At 24.4% G+C, this 14,427-nt stretch overlaps 1 protein-coding gene across 1 annotated transcript; it reads right to left on the bottom strand.

The window, feature by feature from the left end:
* Nucleotides 1–2,256: 2,256 nt before the first annotated feature.
* On the bottom strand, nucleotides 2,257–14,098 carry LOC132917493 (major facilitator superfamily domain-containing protein 6-like). The gene is given in 9 exon segments (XM_060978261.1): nucleotides 2,257–2,544; nucleotides 2,546–2,613; nucleotides 6,252–6,616; nucleotides 8,252–8,388; nucleotides 8,513–8,700; nucleotides 8,778–9,045; nucleotides 9,116–9,271; nucleotides 9,765–10,123; nucleotides 13,853–14,098. Coding segments are annotated over 9 exon segments (1,752 nt in total). The 5' UTR covers nucleotides 13,920–14,098; the 3' UTR covers nucleotides 2,257–2,400.
* Between the last annotated feature and the right edge of the window lie 329 nt (nucleotides 14,099–14,427).

Here is a 14,427-nt window from a genome sequence, read left to right as displayed (position 1 = left end):
ATAAAAGAATATACATATTACCTACGACCCAATGTTTGGTCTCTCCTAGAAAAAAAATATTAAATATATTTTTATAAATTAAAAGTGGTGTCTTTCAATGAAATTCTTATCATATAAGTATGAAAATATATAACTTTTTACACATCTATTTTGTAGCTCCACGAATCTGTCGTGATATAAATACTGTTTCTGTGTGGTACAACGTATAAGGCAAGAGTTCATTGAATATTAATATACAAATTTATTGATTTAATAACATTCTATTTTCTTAAGATTTTATACCAAATAACTCATTTGGTAGACTACTTAACATTAAACTTGTTTTATAAAAAACATCAGTATCACTAATCATTATAATTTTACATTAGATACTAACTGAAAAAATGATACTACAAACTTGCTGTATACTTGAAAACTTTGAGAATCTTACACACAATTTAATAAATTACATATATACTTAAAAGTTAAAATAATAATTATACTTAAACGTACATATGAAATTATACTTTATAATAATTGTTTATAACGTTCACTATAATAGTTTGTGTTAGTTTATTGTTATTATTTATTATTTATTGATTTATATTTATAATAGTACCTAAATGGTAATACGCATATGTATTTTCTGTGTATAGTGCGTAATGATTTCATTTATTTAAAAAGCATAAAATAAATCAATAAAGAACTGGTATATATTGTTATTTGTCATCTTATAGGACATAGGTAATATATATGTAATAAAAATATTTTATTTTTCATTTATTTTTTAAAATGAGAAATGCTTTTTTACTAACAAAAACTATTGACCTGAAGTATTGACATTTTCATAACTGACTATGAATATAGCTTTCATTTTTATTTTTTGTTTGAAATACACTCGTAGTTAAATTGTTAGGTTATGAATAAATATTTAAATACGTATGGTGTTGGTAGTTCCGAAGATTCTTACTGCCTACTTCTTTAAATTTGTAAGTTCAGCCGTTTTCAATTATCCCCAAAAGTTTAAATCACGGCTAACTGCCGCAAAACTTAGCCGTTTCATCATTTCAAAGTTTTAGACCATGTCAAATTGTCATGCGCAATTTGTAAGTATTTGTAAGCACAAATTTGAAATTTGTAAGTCGTCCCCTCCCTTACTTATCCCCAAAAGAAAGTTGGCCGTGCTTCGTCGAGTTTTTTGAACTTTGACCATACCAAATTGTCATGCGCAATTTGTAAGTATTTGTAAGCACGAATTTAAAACTTTATACCTGGTGAGTTGATTATAAATTAATTTTTGATGACATTTTATAATGTGCATAAAGTTGCCTCCCTCCACCATGACCGATTTTTTGAAAATTATGTACTCATTTTGCAAATTGTTTTTCAAACGATTTGTCAATTATTTAAGATAATCGGCGTGTGTCCCGAATTGAAAACTTAAGTCGACCAACTTTGTACCTATTATAGTCGGGTATTAACAGTTAATTTCTCTGTATTTAAGGTCACATCTTGTGAGTTGTGATTTAGTCAAAATATACAGTGGCATAGGCGTAGAGCAGGGGTTTCCAACCTTTTTAACGATGCGGTAGGTACACTTCATCTCCTATCAAATGTTCGCAGCACACCACTCCTTATAATATGTGAAGCATATTATATATATATATATATATATACATTTAATACATACTTATAAAACTATTAATAGCTTTTTCGCAGCACACTTCAGTTGAAAACCACTGGCTTAGAGGCTAGTTATAATAAAGTGACATTTGATCAAATACGTAATTATTAACACCTTAAATCTGAATATTATAATAATTAGATTAATAACCTTGCCAGAGTTCAATGAATAATTACAAGTATGCTATCATGTTTATTATGTTATTAATATAATAACATAGGTAAACATTATTACATAACTTATTTAGGTTTTTAAATGCATGTAGGTTCGTGTCTTCAAATCTAGAATCTTTGGCAGCAAACCTAAGCACTAGGTTTTTGACTATTTAAATCCTATATTATGATAATTTATTCTTCGTATCTATGACACACCAATAAAAAAAAAGTTTGTATAAATGGAAGATTCGTAATACTAGTAAAAATTACATTATAATTATTTACAATCACAATATCTAAGTGGTATGTTGAAGTTTGTAGAACAAAGTGGTGTGGAAGAACTTCATATACACGTATAGATGCGAATCACCAAGCTAAACTGCTAAACTATGGCCGTATGAATTATTTTAATATTTTATAATGTAGGTAATATATTAATGTAAGATTTTGTTCATCGTTTTATTATATTAGAATTGTTCTGCATAATAAAATTACATTTTTTTACAATTTTTTATAAAATAATATATTCAGTAAAATTAAATTAGTTTTTGTTAACAAGTTGTTAATGAAGTTAATTAGTCCTTAATGAAGTTCATCATCATCATCTTTGTTATTTTCTATCATAGACACTGTGACAAAATTAAAATTTGTCAAATCTTTTGTTAATCCAAAACGATTGCTTAGTATATTTATAAAGCACATAAAAGCTGAACTGTAGGCGAAAAAATCGAAATGACCACACTCCACCGTATGAATCGAATAAATATGATCCCAATAGACTACCTAAAGATTCAGCTATAAAAAAAAAATCCATTTAAAATCGTGTTATGCAATTTTTTGTATAACGAATCAATACAAAATTTAAATTTAAACCGTAAAGAGTAACTAGAAAAAATTGATTATTTTTTAGAGCTATATTTTTTGTAACCATAAGTCTTCGGAGTATTTTATATGTATAGATTGTTAGTTTTATCAATAAAAAATAAAACATTTTTATTAATATATATACAATTATAATTAAAGCAAACTGTTTTATATTTCATTTTTAAACCTTGTTTGAAACAGATACCAAAACCAACAATTAGCTGTTTTTAAAACTAAAGCCAAAATGTTTATATATAATAAATATACTAAAAACTAGATTAATAAGCCTGCTTTACCTGCGTGCAGTTTTTTAGTGTTAAAAATGTATATTGCAGATAGAGGTCGCCTTTATTTTATTTTATAATTATTATTATCATTAATTAGATCACTTAAAATATTTGTATATGGATATTCTACAAAAAAAAAATTATTAAGTGTTGGGACGTCATAATTGTAACATTATTATGTTATGGTGGTATAAAAACTCACCAAAATTTAAAGTGATAAATAATAAATCTTTTATAAATTGTATTATATTGAAACCCGGGACTTAGATATTAACTATTATTTAAATTGACATGTAAACACTTATCTGTAATATCTTTAAGATACAACTTTCATCAATCACCATTATCTAATAGTTGTTACCAATAGGAATTTTTTATAACAAATGGCAAACCTATGTAAACAAAAAAATAATCATTTTTTTTTTAGCCTACAATATATCCCTGTGTGAGTCCCTCTTTAAAATGCGAATTTTACAAAATCCTTTCTTAGTGCACCTATACAATATTAAATAAAACTACTGACCAAATTTCATACTTATAGTTTCAGCGATTTCGGTTAGGCGATGATGAATCAATCTGTCAGGACATGTTTATATATATAATATATATATACTATCTGAATTAACAGATATTTTCGGGTATTAAAAATAAAAAATATTATGTTCCACTGTTACATTAAAAATTTACTTATTCTATTTGTGTTTTCTTTTGCAAACTATCGATTGAATTTATTTAAAAAACACAGCGTAACTTAACACAGTGTATAATTATACTTAAAGTGTAATACTGTACTACTGAAGTGGTAATAGGTAATATAATATAGATAGAACAGATAGGTATTTGTAACGGTATCAACATCAACTTTTGAACATGCCACTCCTAACCAATTTTTAAAAACCCGACAGAAAAAATAACATTTTTTAGTATTACCCCTTTTAACCCCTTTAAAGGCTGAATAATGGAAAATAGGATAATAAACGTTTCATTATTTCTATTACAATATGAATGTGTATGCTAAGTTTCAAAAAAATCCAACCAAAAATAAAGTTTTTTATTATTACCCAATTAATATCCATTTTATCTCTTTTAACTCCCTTAGGGATTTAAATTGAAAAAAACCGTTCTTAATAGCTATCTTCTACTCCTATACTACCTGCCTACCGAATTCCATCTTCATAGGTTAAATAGTTTTCGAGATTTTGTGTTTAATGGAACATACCACTCTCTTTTATATACATAATATATACTATATAGATAACCATTAAATAATAATACAATAAATACAATATTTTTGGTAAATATTAAACTAATATATCGTATACTAAAAGTAAAATAAAATAAAGATTGAAAATTGTATACATTTTTTTTTACTACTGTTCGTGATTTTGAGGAATTTTGTCAAAATTTGAACTTCTAATGCTTATAAAAAAATAGTACGTATATGTATCTTTAATATTTTTAAATAGTTATAATTATAACAACCCTCGTGTATTAAATTTTAGTTTTTAACTCAGCAGAAACATTTTTATTGATAATAATTTTAAAAATTTCAAATTTCAACCACATATAAAAATATATTTTTAATATTAAAACAGTATGTATTAAATTTTAAATTGACTGCATTTTTTTATTGGCAATAATTGAAAAAAAAAATCAAAAAATTCTCATGTCTTCGTATATAAATAGCATCACAATATATATTTTTAAATATTATAATAATATATAGAAAATGATTATTTAAACATTTGGTGAAAATTTCAGTTATTTGTGGTTATTTTTTTGGAATTGTAATAAAATATCAAAATCGTTTAACGAGAAGTATCTATTAAAATACAGGTATGTGCGTGAATATCCTGTCATAAAAATTTGAATAAAAAAATGATTTGAACTTTTACAAAAAACAAAAAAAAAAAGATGCATATAATTAATATGGTACCATAAGTTTTAAGATAATGTAATTATATGTGATATATCTAAGTGTTCATGTTATATTTTTTGAAAAAGGTTCGTCTCTTTGAGGAGTTCTAGAAGCGACGATGTTCTCTCTGTTTGGTGATAGTATTTCACAAAGATTATTGGGGAGCATCATTTTGTATTTTTGTCTCTGGAGTCTTTTGTTAGGACACAGAAGGCATTCGGTTAACAGGTGTTTAACAGTAATTAAAAATAATTTGATTTTCCGATAATATTGTCTATTTTATTATAGATAGGTAAATTTATGGAAAAATTTCGTATTAAAGTTTCTATCTTAAATATAAAATGAAAAAAGAAAATTGTGATTTTCTAACTATAAAATAATTTGAAAATTCTTGAGATCAATATTTTAAACTTAAACATTTATTAAAATATAGTTAGATATATTATTACCTCCCTATCCCTAAAAGTACCAATTATATTAATTTTTAACCAAAAATTTATCCCTAAAAATTAATATCTGTACATTTTTACTACCCCCAAAATTTTATGACAGACACCAAAATAAAAATACAAACATCGTAAAACAATACATGTATCGCTCTGCTCAGAATCTAAAACTTATAGGAATTCAATAACATTACCCATTTTATATTTATATATTTAAGTAAATTAAATTTTAATTTAATATTTACTAAGGTTATGAAAAAATATCATAATATGTTTAGTTAAACCCATAGTTTATAGTGTTTATACTGTTTTTTTATAGTAATATATCATATATAAATGTGTAACTTAAAATAATTCCAATCATGAGTACATTATATTTATCACCATGTGATGTGAGCTTATAACATTTATTACATATTTGGTAAAATAATGAAAATTTAAATTATTTATAACATTTATAATTATATATTTGGGTAAGTTAAATAATATTAGTTATTACTAGTTATAATTATAATGTTTATTTTTATTATTTTATTATTTATTTAAGAAGTATACAATTAATTTAAGTTTGGAATTATATAATAGGTACCTACACACTATAAACATGTATTTTTAATATTTATTATTATTATATAAAATATGGAAAATTCTCCTGTTGTAGAAATTAACTAGACTGGTATTAAAATTTCTTGAAAAATGTTGAAAACCCTATTCAAACAATTACCTTAATACAATTATTATCTTAGTTATTTTTTTTATTATTCACTATGTACGATCATCCTCAATGTATTTTTATTTTTTTATGATATTATAAACCATGAATGGTAGGCAGCTTAGTTGTTTTTTTTTTTTGTAAGGATATTTTACTATACCTAATAAAAATACAAAATATCAAGTATACAACTTTTTATACTTTACCTATGCAATCGAAAAATGCTATTATCCCAATTATAGTGTTAGTGGCGTCCTTAGGTGACATAATTTTTGCGTAGGACATTTTCAAAGACTGTCCCAATGCATATGATATGCCATTCAATAACTCAATTGCAATAATCCAAGCTGGATTCCAGATGACTGTGTAAAGATACATTCTGATAGCCATAGATCCCAGCACCAAAGCCATGCAGTTAATGTGACCCATCTTTCTGATTATCCAACCGGACCAAAAATAAAATGGTATTTCACCTCCAAAACATTGAACGCCTTGAGCTAGACCTTGAAGTGTTTTTATCCATGCTCGTTGTTTGTGGTCATTGTTAACTAAAACCAAATCCTCCATGTACCTATATAATTAATAGCCATATTTAAACGTTAAAATAAAATATGTTTTAAGTAAATATTACATTACTATATAATCAAATATTATTTTGCGAAATTTGTAATCAACTCAATGATACTTGAAGGAATCTAACATAATTTCCAAAGAAATTTTTAACACGTTAAAGTTAAATATACTATGTATGTAAGGGATACGAATATCTCCTCATATTCATGTATGGAGTATGGAATCATTAACTATTAATATAACTATTAATAACAATTATATCATTAGCTCATCAAAGGTTAGGGTCTCGTTACACTATAGATACCTACGTTTTAAAAAAATTCGTTTAACTCTTTATCGATATACATTTTTTTTTTTTTGAAAGTAGTGCTCTTTGTAGCACAGAAAGTGATATATTAATGAATAACTGAATTAATATGATACGCGCGTCGTTTACTTTCTTAATACCTATAGTCTAGAGTCTAGACAACTGATATGATAAGCATAATATACAAGGTTATTCTTTTATCATAAGCCACTAATTATTTTAAGAGCTATTAACATATTTGAAAATATTTCTTTTACATAATTTACAGTTGATATAAAAATACATTTTTTATCATTATAATTTTTTAGTTTTTACTTTTGTGAATGACAACATATATTTTTATTTTCATATTTTGAAGCAAAAAGAATCACCTTGTACGAGTTGTACGAGTATAAGTATATTATTCAAAACAATTGAAATTTGATACATATTTATAGATAAACTTTTTATAAAAATTAAAGTAGGAATAAAAAGATGTATCGATATTAGATAATTTAAAACAATTTATTTTTTATTTTTACCTTCAATGCCGACGTTATTTGACGAATTAGGCTACACGCCATGCTAATATATTAAAAATAATAATTATCTTCCCACAATTACAAAAATGGCGAAAATTTAAAACCAATTGTAGCAACTTAATTAAAAAATTTATTCTGAGTGGCCAACCAAAATTGTATATTATACACGTCGAGTATTTAGAACACTATGAAAATATATATAATATTTATCGGATAACTACTCTTCAACATCGGTCAGGTTTGTCAGTATCCAGTGTCTGAACGTATCCGATGTCGGCATTGAACGTGTTTTACTTTGTATTTATCATAGATCATGTTTAGTTATGCTTATCGTTAAACATTACTACAGAAATTCAGTAAAAATATTTAGCTTATTATTTAACTTTTAAAATAAAAACATTCATTTTTAAACCTATAAATTGATTAATTAGGATTTAACTTTCCAGTGATATTACAACAAATATTACATTTTTTTCTTATTTGTTTTCTTTTGTATAAGATTGGCCAAACCAGAATTTACTTAATAGGTACTTGTCTATTGTATTATAAATTTTCGTGCGATTTCGACTGTTTACACATTCATGATAATAATTTATACAAACTTAACATAATTTAAAATCCCCTTAAACAATTGCAAGTTGGTTAATGAAAAAATCTTTAATTACAAACTCTCCAGAATAGAAAATGTATAATATTTGTATAGAGAAATGTATTTAATGATATCTATAAGTAAAATAAGTACAAACTCGACTTAAATTTAAATTATTATGCAATAAAAATGATATTTTCTGTATTGAAAACATACCAGAATAGAAAGTGAGTTACAATTGTATGGAAAAAACTGTTGAATATTGACCATACGTAAAATGCAATCACATAATGTTTAGTAAACAGTCCACATACATTCTTCCATTTTCCTTCGGATTTTTTTGTTTCAATCATCTATAAATTGAAATAAAATAACATATATTTTTCAATATTTATCAAGACTAATTAAACATCAAAAACTATATTGATATAAGTGGATTTAGATTAATTTTATAGTATAGAGTGTGGAAGGACGTACTTTGATTTTATAAATGACAAATAAATTACAAATTGTGAGTAAAATACATGAATAAAAAACTGGTGAATATTCTTTTTCATTCTTATTAACGCTAAACCAATCCACAAGCCATCCAATGAATATAGAAAAAGTTCCCCAACCAGTTGACGCCCAACATTTTTGTTTTCCGAAATCCTCAGGCTTGTCTTCTAAAAAAAAAAAGTAGATGTATATTTTATTTTAAATACAAAAATAATGTTAATGTTATTAGTGAATAATATTTTACCTAAAAGATCAAGACAAATTGGATTTTGTAAAGTTGTTGCTATAACCATGCAAGCAGACAATGTAGATAAAATAAAGAAAAAAATCCAAAATTGATACAAATTAAGAACGTTTCCTCTATATGTTGGTATAGTGGCCACGCGCATTATAGCTTCATTAGAACATGCTGTGATGTGGCAAAATGTTTTTAAATTACATTTGCATGTTACAGGAATTTCCGTACCATTCATTTGAATAGACAATAGATGGAAAACGTACGAACTTTCAGTCTGAAATAAAAATCATTAAATATTTACTAGAAAATATCAAATAAATATGAATAAATTATAATGGTAATACTTGTTCCATATCTTTCAATTTTAATGTAACATCAATCCGATTATGATCGTTCTCGTTTATATTTTTGGTAGTTGTCATCCAATAATCACTGAAATCGGATTGGTTATTCAACTTATTTATTTGATGGTCATATAACTTCGTATTTTGACAAATTAACTGAATCAGATGAATTCAATTTGTTTTTAAAAATATTAAACTGAAGTTTCTTATGACAGAGGTGATCATACATAAAATAATTATTCAATTGTATTTTTTTTTTTTTTTATAGATTATTTTAAATACTTTTTTATCTAGTTATTAAAATAACTTTCGTAATTTCAGTAATTTTAGTAGTATATAATACATGTATATGTGTGATACCTACATAACGTTTATTTCATAATAATAATAATACGATGCAAAAATAAAATGTTAAGTTCAAAAAAATCATCCAATCAGTGTTTCATGGTACAATTTTACAGTGATTTAAAGTTTTAATTTTAATTTTAGTTAATTGTCGTGAGACACTGTATATTTAATTTTGACGAACTGACAACTTTTAAGCGATTCACCGCAGAAATTAACAATCATTATTCTACAATTGTTCAAACGAAACCATTTCAACTGTCTTAAGCCAACACAGATTTTAATATTTTTTTTTTTATCTCACCTTGCATGTGATAAGTTCATCTTTCTTCTCGGGATTGAATATTGATGTATTATGTGTATTTTGTTGAACGTTATCAGCACGAACAATCAAAATAATTTCCGAGTCACATTTCATTTCCACGCCCACCTCCAAAGGCACTTTTGGTACAAATATGAAGAAAAATGAAATTACGCCTATCAATAGTGTTACTATAAAAAATAATGTTTTTTTCACACGGAATCTGTCGACGATTATACCAGCTGCAGGTGATAATACCATTGATATTATCGACATAAAAGTCATAGTAATACCATATGTGGTTATTGAGTATCCCAATTGTTTCGCTATCGTAGGTAAAAATCCAATTATAGGCCCTATACCTGTACAAAATGAGAACTTTAAATTATAAGCTTAAATAATTAGATACACCGAAAAATAAATTATAATGTTGCCCCTAAAGCATAGCTTTTTGTGGTTACAGAAACTTAAATAAAACACACTATGTAATAAAAGTACAATAAAATATACGTTTTTAAAATAAATGTTAACATTGGAAAAATGATCGTGATATTAATATATAATACGATTTGAATTGATCATATTTAATTATTTTCAAAGACATACTGATTTTTATACAATTTGAAATTAATATTAAGCTTAATCATAATCAAATATCGGAATTTATAATAATTTTCCTATTAAATTCCATATGGTCAGTATTTTCAAACTTATGCATTGCTTAAGACATGTTTGATATATGAGACGGTGAATAATTTTTAAATCTATATGGAAAATATAATTAAGGAAATTTCATAAATGATAAATAATAGGCCATTTAGGTTCCTTACATAACAATTGTTATAAAGATATTTATTTTTACCTTATATAAGGTTTTATTAGTGTACATGAAAACATCAGATGGGTTCCGAAATAATTGATCGCTTAGGTTAAGCAAGCATGAATTAAGTCTGCAGTGTTATATGATAATACTGGAATTGGGTCCACGGTAATATTTTATCTTTATGTTATTGCCTTTTTAAGCTATTTTAAGCTTAAATTAAGCTAAATGAAAAATAATTTTAATAGTTTAATAATTTTATACATCAAAATAAAGGTACAAAAAATAGAAAAAAAATTACTAATTAAATAATATTTTTAATATTTTAATAATTTTTACATTACACCGTCACTTTTACGAAATAAAAAACAACATTTTTGGGAGACTTTCTAGCCAACTTCCATGTGGTGTCTCCTGATTAATGCTAATAAGTTGGACCCAATTTATGTACTTAATACAATACCTCGTGACCCAATTCATGCCGTTTTTGAAATTTAGGATCTAACTCGTGGTTATCCAAGTATACCTACGTCCTACGCCTTTAATGATTTATGATTATGATTAAATTTATGATTTTCGTATTAAATTAAATTGTATTCAACTCTTCGCTTTCCCACATAAAAATTAAGAAAGTTTTAAAAATGGGTATATTAATTTACTAGTCATAGTAAGAATAATATAATATATTCGTCTAGATTATAGGGAAATAAATAGTGTCAAAGCGATAATGACTGCCTAACATTATCATAATATAGAATGCTTAGTAGTTTAGGACAACAATAATGTTGTTAGATATTATGCGTAATACACAAGTTTAGTTATCAGAAGACGGACACGATAAAAAAAAACACATTTAAATTCTATGAAAGTATTGTGTGAATGATTATTCCATGCAGTATGCACACTATAATAAGTTGTTTGTGTGTACAAAAATAAAGGATTATAATTATTATGTTTATCAAATTTATTAATCAGCAACTAATAATTACTAAGTTTCTTTTTTTAAAACCCATTATTAATAAGTTAAGTACTTATAGATAATATTATGAAAACATTTAACATACCAATATTATACTATTACTAATTTGTCGATTTAATATTAATTCATCATTATGTTTATTATTTATTTATTTTTTAGAATATAATATAATATGTAATTGTAAAATGTAAAAATTGCCAATCATTGTCAAACCGCTTCATCATTATAATTTAATATGTGCATGTGTGTGTAGTGTAGTATACTAGTATTTTGTGTCAGAGTCATTATCTCATCTTGAACTAGAATAATTTTTCACCAAATATTTATATAAAAACACAAATTATGTAAATTATTTTGAAGTGAATATTAATTATTCATAACATTTTTAATTTTAACAGATAAGGGTTAAAATTTAATATGATATTAATGATGATATTGTCTATAAGAATTTTTCACGTGAAATGAAAAAAAATGTAGCATATATATTATATATGTATATTTTTATGATCGAATGAAGTTCGATTTTGAAGACATTTATTCTTAAACTATTTTTATTTTTTCATTATTATTCAACAAAATTTATAGTGCAGAAAAACTTCAAAAATTCATTATACCTAACTTAAATTTTCATTTCCTCTGTACTTATAGAAAAACTTTCTAAATATTTAGAGTATATAACTTTGAGTGGTTTAAAGGAAATTGCAATTTTCGAAATAATTTGATTCTTTTTTTATAAATGTCGATAAAAATGTTTACACTTAATAAAAAAAGGGTAAAAACAAGATAATAATAATAAGTTGTACTTGTGGATATTTAAAAATATTAAAAATACCCGGGGAAAATTTTGTTATACAAATTTGAAGGTAAAATTTATTTGTTTCAATATGAACTACTTATAAGAAACTTTTTACTTAAGTTCTAAGTCTTAACTATAAAAATTGTTTGATTTTACAAGTTTATTATTGCAAAATAATTTGAAAATTATTGTGATTTTGATTTAAATTGTTTATCATTATTTATAGAAAACAAACTAAAGAAAATTAAAAATGTCTCATACTTATACATTTTTCAAAAAGAGTCAAAATATTTAGAATATTATACTATCTATAGGAAAATTTGATGGAAATCTCAAGTACTAATGTATATTCATTATTTAATTACGACAAAATATCAAAAATCGTTTGAAGATAGTTACTTTAAACGGGGTCTTGTTAGATTCAAATTGGCTAGGAGAATTGGAGTGAAGATTTTCAGAACTTTATCTTCAATTGTTACCTAACCTAACCTAACCTAACTCACTGTAGTGAGTTGCTTAGTAGTAACAAAGCTATAAAGCTGAAAAACATAAAAAAAACGCCCAATAAAATGTGTTTCAATTTTTTTTTAAGCTCTGCAGTGAAATAACTATAAAATATTTAGTTCTCAAAATCTTCACTGTACTTCTCCTAGTCAATGCGAATCTAACAATACCCCAAACAACAAAATCCGCTCTCAAGTTTCGGAGATCTATCTCACTAAATGAAAATGAAAATAAAATACATTATACATACATATTGCATACAATTAATAAATGTCTAAAAATTGAAAATCTAGAAAGTTTACATGCCGATCTCTGACTTGGCAAGCGTTTTTATATAGTAGATGAACAGTCTATGAAAAATCATGTATTCAATTTTCAAACATTTTTACTCGACGAATAATTTTTTATAGACAATTAAAAAAAAATAATTTCAAATGAAAAATGTAAAAAAAAAATAGCTAAATAGCTTAGAAACACTCAAAATATTTAGAAATTTTATTGTACCTAGAAAATGTTCATGCATTTTCGGCTATTTATCTTGTACGTATATATTCAAAAATACAAATTATTAAATAAATACATTTATTAACGCAATTATTTAACAGAATATAAAATAATGTTTATTATTGTTGTAAAAAAACACTAATTCATAAAGAATTCATAAGAAAATCTAACCTAATTATTCGCTACTAAGTCCAAACTATTATAATAATTTATAATTAATTATACCTAATTATATTTTAAAAATATTTAGTTTAATTTTTAGCTATTTTTACCATGGACTTATTCACATATAGAATTGTTTTTGTAAACAAAATTGAAAGTAATTGAAGTCTAATTTAACACATCTATTATATTGACCTACTCAATTACGATGTACACATGACATCTAATTTATTGCAGCAAAATGAGTAGTCAGTATTTTTTTTTTTTTTATGCATCATTATTTTAAAAACAAAATATTACTAATTTAATCAAAATGGTGTACTTACATCCAAATAAAAAGAAATAATTAAATTTTATTGGTATCAGTTTTCGATTAAAATTTATGTTAAACATCTTTAAAATGTAATTTAAACGTAATATAATTGTTCACAGTAAAATTTTTTTAATAATTTAAAATATATGGCACTACTTATAAAAAAATCATGTTCGTCATCACATCTCTTTTTCGAATGAAATTGATAATTGCATAAAATATATTTATGTCCTACAAAATATGTTGGTCCTCGTTCATACTTTAGTATAGTGTGAAAAGTAGGTAATGAAATCAATAGAAAACTAATAATATTATTATTGAAAAATATCAAGTGGATGCATATTTGATTACAATTTTTTCTTCTTATAAAACACTTTTTTTTTTATAAATTAAATGATAAAATGTAATTTATGTGTGTATAAATTGTTAAAAACTAAATCAATCTCCATCCTTCAGTTAAAATAAAACATAATGTTAATGATAATATAACTATTCATAAAATCAGCTTAAACTATTAATCCCATATCATCGATATTTGTTGATTTTAATGCTTTTAAATCCATTTTGTACCAAGTATTGTTCAAAAAT

This window comes from Rhopalosiphum padi, chromosome 1 (genome assembly GCF_020882245.1).
Source record: "Rhopalosiphum padi isolate XX-2018 chromosome 1, ASM2088224v1, whole genome shotgun sequence".
In the NCBI taxonomy this organism is placed as follows: Eukaryota; Metazoa; Arthropoda; class Insecta; order Hemiptera; family Aphididae; genus Rhopalosiphum; species Rhopalosiphum padi.
The sequence above is the reverse complement of the archived record's forward strand: the minus strand, read 5'-3'. Positions and strand labels throughout refer to the sequence as shown.